At 34.9% G+C, this 8391-nt stretch overlaps 1 protein-coding gene across 2 annotated transcripts in view; it reads right to left on the bottom strand.

The window, feature by feature from the left end:
* LOC117930804 (NAP1-related protein 2-like) overlaps nt 1-7533 on the bottom strand; it is a 14937-nt gene extending 7404 nt beyond the window's left edge. The window contains exons 1-9 of one of the 2 annotated variants that reach the window (XM_034851539.1): nt 7257-7531; nt 5868-5990; nt 5715-5765; nt 5319-5390; nt 5068-5181; nt 4932-4990; nt 2615-2675; nt 2275-2331; nt 2107-2148 (exon numbers count right to left, since the gene is read on the bottom strand). In XM_034851539.1, the coding sequence (XP_034707430.1) occupies nt 2107-2148; nt 2275-2331; nt 2615-2675; nt 4932-4990; nt 5068-5181; nt 5319-5390; nt 5715-5765; nt 5868-5990; nt 7257-7385 (708 nt within the window). In that variant the 5' untranslated portion in view covers nt 7386-7531. Of the gene's footprint in view, nt 1-2101; nt 2149-2274; nt 2332-2614; nt 2696-4931; nt 4991-5067; nt 5182-5318; nt 5391-5714; nt 5766-5867; nt 5991-7256 lie in introns of those variants that run through there. The other variant, XM_034851540.1, reaches the window with a different exon arrangement.
* Between the last annotated feature and the right edge of the window lie 858 nt (nt 7534-8391).

Raw genomic sequence — 8391 nt, 5'->3', positions numbered from 1 at the left:
GGAAATGGTAGACGCAAAAGATTTTGGTGGGACATTTGGGTAGGAGATTCTAAGCTGAAGGATTTTTTCCCTTTGCTGTTCAGAATTGCAACCCATAATTCTGTTGTAGTGGCTGATCTTTGGGGGAGACAAGGAGGTGGAGGCAGGGATTGGGAGGTGCACTTTAGAAGATCCTTCCAAGATTGGGAATTGGAGGAGGTGACTCGTTTTTTGGATCATATTTCTGCAGTAAAGGTTCAAGAAGGGGAGGATTCTTTATTTTGGAAGATAGAGAGGAAGGGAAAGTTTAATGTTAAATCTTATTATAGGTCTTTAAAGGATGAGAATAGCCCCTTATTTCCATCCAAAGAGGTTTAGGGTTCATATGCCCCTTTTAGAATTCGTTTTTTTGCATGAGAAGCAGTTTAGGGTAAAATTTCTACTATAGATATGTTAACGAGGAGAGGTTGGTCTATGGTTAATAGGTGCAGTCTTTGTAAAGAGAACAAGGAATCGGCGGACCACATCCTAATTCATTGTGGTAAGATAAGGGAGTTTTGGACTTTGTTGTTTTTTTCTTTTGGGGTGGTGTGGGTGTTCTCGGCTTTAGTGAGAAATCTGCTTTTAGAATGGAAAGTTAAGGGGCTAGGGAAGAAAAGGAGAGCACTTTGGAGATTGGCGCCTATTTGTTTTTTTTAGTGTATTTGGGGAGAGCGAAACCGAAGAACGCTCCAAGAGGAAGAAATGTCAGATACTTGCTTGAGGAACCTCTTTTTTCAATCTCTTCTTAAGTGGTCTCAACAGTTTTTGGACTTGGACTTTCTCTCTTTTCTGAATTTTTTGGGTGATTAGCTTGTTGGTTAACTTTTTCCTCTCTAGGTTTTTTCTTTCTTTTGTTGCCTTGTTTTGGTTTTCTTTGTATACTGCCTGTGTATGTAGGGAGCGCCCCCTGTTTAGGCGTGTTTTAATTTATTTTTCTCTTTGTCTATAAATAAATAAAAAAAATCCTTTGCTACCACAAATGGTATGAGAAAATATTCATGCAACGGTGCCAAATGTTCTTCTATATGCCTAATATTTTAAAAATATTCTTACTAATCAATTAATCTCACCAATGGGAAAAAAGAAACAGGTCCTAAAATTTCTTTAGAAACAATTGAATTAATAGAATAGTAATCCAAAAAATATCTTTCATCTCACCATGGCCACACATGCTAGTAATCAATGTTTTCCAAAGTGATGTTACATTAAATTTGATCAAGGAATAAAAAATTGATGTTTTTCACCCCCATGCTAGTTTGAGACCATGTTCTTTGCAAGTGTCAGATTAGATAATCCCCATGCATGTCATGCACGCTAATTTCTTATTTTAGAATAAAGTATAACTGTATAGTCTAACACAGTATAATGACCACTGTCAGCCCTTTTTTTTTTTTAAAAAAAAAAGGCAAATAAGAACTTGTATTAGAAACACCCAGAAGCGGAAAATGACCACTGTCAGCCTATATCAATAAACTTTATCCATGTCCAGCCTGACTATATTTTCCTCACTAGAGTGAAGTTAAATAAAATTTGATTAAGGCATAAAAATTGATATTTTTACCCCCTATATAACTTCATGCGGGACCCATGCTTCCCAAGCTGAAATTGAAATAAATACCTACATGCATGTCATGCACACAAAATTTTACAAAACATCCGACACGTAATATTTGCATTCATGACAAACATGAAAGGTGCATGCAATTCAACAGTAAATGTAGATTGGTCCAATGTGGACTTCCTAATGCATCATACTTCAAGGATCCTTTAGGAAATTCTTCAAGCTCCTAAATCTAAACTTAAAACTTCCACACCAGCCACCAAACCTTTCATGCTCCTAAATGAGATTTCTTCCATACTCCTAATTCTAAACTTAAGCTTCTACCAGCCTAATTAATGCTTCTAATGTTTGGTCTCCTTTCAGTAAAGGTTACAAATGTGATACAAAAAGGGTCCATGAGATTACATGAGCCTTGGCAAACAAACAACAAAATTATGATCACATGTGAGCAGCATCGACTTCCTAGCTGCAAAGAACAATAGTTACAAATGGCTGTGTATTTATAAAATTATATCTTCACATACCTCATCGTCATCCTCATCTCCGTCAGATTCCTCTTCATCAGCCTGTGCACCAATGAAATCATATCCTCTCATATCAAAATATAAGTAAAAAAGGACATAAATCTAGCAACAACATCTATTGGTTCCACCAACTAAAATACACAAGAAAAAAAGGATGAAAAAGCTTACATTGTTGAAATATTTGAGAGGATTGGGCCACAGGTCCTCCTTAATTATTTCTGCCACCTGCAATTGCAAAGTGAATGATAAATAAACTTTAAGCGATCAAGAGAGTATAAAAAATCTGGTATAATTTCAACTTCGTCCCTTTTTTGGATAAGCAGAAGATTACAAAAAAAGAGGCCAAATATGGCAAAAAAAAAAAAATCAGCTAGTCATCAATATTATTGAAGTTTCTCTTATCTATGTAATGGGAAATATAGATGAAGAATGCAGTTGGGAACACATACACACACACAAAGAAAAAGGGAAACTGGAATATCTTGTTCATAGAAACAACAATAGTTACCTCATCCTGAAGCCCTTCCATAATATCTTTCTGTTGAGTTTCACTGAACCAAGCAAAGAAGCTGCATTCACAAACATATTCCTGAAAATGGTTAAGAACATATATTTGCAAGCACAAAAAAAGGAAAAAAGAATTGAGGGTCATGCACCCTTTTTGTTAGGTATCTTTTGATATGTGTTGCTCCATTCCCTATCAATATATATACATACACACACATTTGAAAGGAACAAAACCTGGAGCAAAAGCCAAAGGGCCCATGCTCTATGAAATCAACGGTTTCCGCACTATGTGGAAATGCTTGTTATGATTGTAGCTCTTAATGAAAATTTCTTCTTATTTAATTGAAAAACACCAGTCATGTATAAATGCAATTGTAGAAAGAAGGAATTCCTGGTATTTGGGGATGAAAGGAGCCCAACATAAGTTACATGAGGTTAAAAAACCTCAGCAAAATTGTTCATAAAAATTCTGTTTATTTTATCATGTATGGACACAGAATTGAGTTTGTTCAATCTATATTCATGTACTGCACCTAAAAAAGTGCAGGATAGACACCAATTCACCATCTTCCAGTTTGCTGACACAAATAGAAAATCCAAATTTTATTCGAAACCCTCCTGGGTCATATCGGCTCCAATCTTAAAGTATATGCTAACAAATCCAAAATACAGATTGTTTTTCCACTCTGGTATTTTAGAATAACAAAATGTACAGGATGCCATGATACTTAATTCAACAAGGCTTATGAAAAGTATTTAGGGTCAGTTATATCCAAGATGTACATGGACATTTCAGATGAAGCAGTCTCTTTCATTTCTTGGATTCATATATTTAGCTACCCAAGAGGCAAACCATTTGCTAAGAGGTGTTCAAGTCAAAGTAGTTTAGAAGACATTTGCAACCTACATAATACAGCACTTTCTTGTTTTCCTTTCTTGTAGGAGATTTCTTTCCCTCTTCATTTATCCTTTTCATAAAGAGGTCATTTCTTAAATATGCATACCATATGAATACAATGTACTTAAAGATAAAAATATTAGAAATTAGTGTGCCAAATAATTTGGAAATAAGAGTAGAGAAAAGCCATCATGGAAAAAGAAATGATACCAAAAAGCAAGATAAACTTGGTAAATAACTTGGGTATGGATATGAATGCAGAAAAAGGGAAATACATTTTAGATATTAAGTCTGCTTTTTTGTTTGCACTAAGATCATTTGTTAAAGAAGAGCCTACAGAAAAGAAGAATAATTATTTATCGACTGTGTCACATGAACACTCCAAACTATGTGATGTACCAATGTTGAAAATGACATGAATAATGAAGTGTTGGGAATGAGTGGTCATGTGCCTAACAAGTCTATTGGTCATATGTACAACTGGCAATGTTTCCAACAAAGAAAAAACACTCACCTCAAACTCTTATAATATATTTCTTTGTTGCATGGATTCCTTCTCTTTTTAGCCTTTTAGCCTTGTATACATTGTGAATACTTTTAGTGGTATTTTTTTGGCTTTCTTAATACAATTGCATTTACTTATCAAAAAAAAAAAAAAAAATTCTTTGTTGCATGGATATGAGTTAAGAACCCATGTTGAACTTTCTATATAAGATACATACTTCAATATGGCTGATAGTATAGAATGAGAAAAAATGGAAATGAGGTCAATTAGTCATGCCCATGTGTCCTAAAATCCAGGTATTAAATAAATCCCACACCTAGAAACATACTGACATCCAACATGTCTCTCTGGGTCCAAGTAACATGGTTGATCAATAACTTTCATGAAATAAGAACATGTAAGATAGGGGCAATTGAAGCTAAGGTAGCATAACAAAATCATGCTTCAGAATGGTGACAATGTTGTCAGATTGGATGGAAATTGAAATATGTCACAGTAATAACTACAACATTGCATAATTCAATGCAGATGTATCCATAATGTAAATGACTAAAGAACTGGCATGACATAGCAAACACTCGACTAATATATACTGTTTCAAACCTAACCAAACAAATGAAAAATATAACCTGCTCACACTTCTAAACAGTTGAATGTTCCAATTTGCAAGATAGCTGCTTAGGATAACTTCTGTGTACTTACATGGATACAAAAGTATGTCTCAAATGTATCAACCTTTCATAGAAAATAATCAATAATTTTCTCAACTTCAACTATTGGTTTTTGCTAAAACAGATAGATTCATGTCTAGATGGCTTGCCTCACTTTTCTAAAGATCCCAAGACCCCGCAAAGCATTTTAGATACTGGTTAAGGATTAGCTAAACTGGAAAGACAAAATAGAGAGAAAACCCACCTCTCCTCAGCAAAGGGTCTTTTGTTTTTCTTGTCATGATTAACTCCATTAGAAGCGCCCTTCACATGTTAAACTCCAGTTATATGGTATCTAAAAAAGTCATATATGCATGAGGATATAGGGTTATCACCATTACCATGCCCTCCTTCCACTTGATAGCTGTTCCGGTTATCTTAGTTGTTCCCTCATCAAAGAACGTAAAGGTTTTCGTAAGCTTTGTATCTTCAAAATAGGGATTCTGGTTGAAATTCTGAAATTTGATACACAATAACAAAGTTAGTATAAACCATCAGAAGCATCTCAAAAGGAAAGAAAGCAATAAGAAAGAAAGGCCACCCTTATAAAAAGGCACAAGGTCAACTGACCAAGGTAGAAGCAGAAACTTACAAATGCAATTGAGTATCCTGACTTCACATCTTTAAAATCTTCCACCTCCAGAGAATCCAAATACTTGAAAATCTATTCCAAGGTATTAAAAAAAAAAAAAAAAAGGGAGTCATGACATAATACCAACTTTCATTTCCAGTTTACATAACAGCATCCAGAAGAACATTGTTTTTTTTTTTTTTTTTTTGATAGGTAAAAAAAGAGTATATTAATAGAGCATCCAGAAGAACATTGTTGTTGGCCTTTAATATTAATTCTAAGTAATTCAAACAAGAATAGATACAATGTCAATTAATACTGAAAAGAAAAACTCCAGAAATAATAAATGGAAGTTGCGACCAGTTTACATCAAGAAGTAAAACTCCAGACAATAAATTTTCAAGTCACATGGCAAACCTTTTGGTCTTCCTCACTCAAAAGATCACAGAGAGCAGGATGACTCAAGAACTGCACAGGGAAATAACAGTGTCATCAAGTATCAAAATTTTGCACAATAAATAGGCTTTATTGAAATAGATAAAAAAATTTTAGAGCGGATGAATCACTGACAGCGGTCAACCAAAAGTCGGGGATAGATTTGATGATCTCATTCCGTTTAACATAAACAGGCCTGCGTATCTCATTGTACTTCTGCTCAACTTCCAATACTTTGTCGCTTGCTTCTTCATTAACCTATTGGATAGCAAACGTCAAGCTTCGTTAAGATTGGCCAATAGGAAATTCTTAGATGGAATTTAGCGAACTAAGATGGTTTCATGCAAACCTAGGAAAAAAACTGTGGACGGTAACATTATAACCAATAGAAAAATCTTAAAACATATTTAATGCACTACTCAAATTTTGCACTGACTTAATAATAACCACTTTACATATGCGAGCGACTTTATCCAATAAAGCAAATGCTAAAAAGGATCAACATTTAAACGCAAATTTGACGTCATCAAATCGAATTGCCTCACTCATGTTTTATATATAATTTCTCCTATCACATTCAGCACTTCCTTTACAGGAAAAGGCAGTTGGTATCATAATGATCGTGAAAGCACGTGTCATTTTAAGAAATCCTAGAACTGATCTTAGACCAATGATTGTAAAGATGGCTTCCAGGTTTTTGGTGGCTCCATTCATACCTCTAGAAAAATCATGAGCCACCATGGAAGCCTAAAATCACCTGGACTTACCACCTTATCCATTTCATAATCAAATTGCCATCCTTGGCTCTGAATCAAAATGTGAAACCATGCAAACCAGTATAGACAGAATAACAGTACACTGAAACAACCATATTCGCAAGAATATGCTAACAAAAAGTTCATATTCAAATTGCCATCTATGGCTCTGGATCAAAATGGGCAACCATTCAAACCAGTACAGGCAGAATAACACTAAACTGAAGCCACCATAATCAGAACAATCTGCCAACAAAAATTTCATGTTTAAATTGCCATCTTTGGCTCTGGATCAAAATGGGCAACCATTCAGACCAGTACAGACAACATAAAAGAAAATTGAAGCAAACATAATCACAACAATCTGATAACAAAAATTTCACATTCAAATTGCCGTTTTTGGCTTTGGATCAAAATGTGCAACCACTCAACCTAGTACAGACAGCATAACACTAAACCGAGCCGACCACATTCACAAAAATCCGCTAAAAATGAACCTCAAATCAAGAAGCCATAACAGACTACAACCTCAAAGAACAAACATTTATCACCGAAAAAGCACCCCTACCACCACTAACACCATCATAATCATCATCATTAACAACGCCAATACCAACACTAACACCAAGAAACAAACGGATCAATTTAACCTAAAAATTCACTCCTTTGGCATCACCAAAACAGTCCACGAAACCTCCGCAACGAAAATCAACAACAAACACGAAGACCACGACACAAAAGAAAAACAGCAAAGCGAAGAGAATCGAACCTTCTCGAGCTCATCCTGGAGCTCCTGCAACTTCTCGATGGAGAGAACGAGCTCGCCATCAATGTGATCGGCATCGTCCTCGACAATCCGGTCCGAGACCTTGGATTTCTTTCCCTTGTCGGCGACCATATCGAGAGCGCCCTAACTTTCTAAGGAAAGTGAGGGAAAATTGAAAGGGGAATGGAGAGAGAAAGAGAGAAGAGTAGAGAACCCTTTTTTCTTCGTTTTGGTGGAGAGTTCGGGTCCGAGACAAAGCGGCAGAGGGGGTTTCATGTTGAGGTACTTTCTGGATATTTATATGACAAGTGTATATTGCGTAGTTTCATTCTAGTTTGGCGGTGGGACCCGGTAAATGCAAATCTGATTTTTTTTCTGAGAGCCGCTGATTTGGGGCTGCCCCTTGGAAATGACGGACTAACCGAGGGTTTCGGTAGTCGGGAATCTCGGGATGCTCTGGGATGAGGGTGTTTTTGACCTTTTGATCGGGGGACCGACCTCTGCTCCGCTGGGCTTTTATATTGGGCTCATTGGTGGGCTCGAATGGGTTGGGTCAATCCCATCCTTCAAAGCATGTGGGCTGTGATACGTATTTTAAAAGCTAATTTGATCATATTTTTGGAAGTAATTTGGTTTTATCATTTCTTTATATGACTACTATGATATCGACAGTGAAGATTTGATTGTATTCCATCAAATGGCTTAAACCCACCTAATTTTGGACATTTTTTTCGTCATTCTAGTGCTATATGTACTAGTAGCTTTTATAAGAAGGTATATATATATATATATATATATATATATAGTTATTTTTCTTTTTTCTTTTTTATTATCGTTCTTATCTTTTGCCACTTTACACTATAATGGTGGAAAAAAGAGAAATATTTAGGGCCAACTATTTTTTAGAACTGTTTTTTCTTTATTTTTAGAACAAAAAACACATAAAAACAAGTTTTGCAACTTTAAGAAATAATTATATAATATGTATAATAATTAAAAATAAAATATTAGATATAAAAATTATTTTTAAAATATATTTTAAAATATTAAAAACAAGTTAAAAATAATTTAGGTTTTTAAATAGATTTTTGTTTTATAAAAATTAAATAATGGTTTTTAAAAAGTTGTTCTAAAAAAC

The sequence above is a fragment of the Vitis riparia genome, chromosome 14 (assembly GCF_004353265.1).
Source record: "Vitis riparia cultivar Riparia Gloire de Montpellier isolate 1030 chromosome 14, EGFV_Vit.rip_1.0, whole genome shotgun sequence".
Lineage (NCBI taxonomy): Eukaryota > Viridiplantae > Streptophyta > Magnoliopsida > Vitales > Vitaceae > Vitis > Vitis riparia.
The sequence above is the reverse complement of the archived record's forward strand: the minus strand, read 5'-3'. Positions and strand labels throughout refer to the sequence as shown.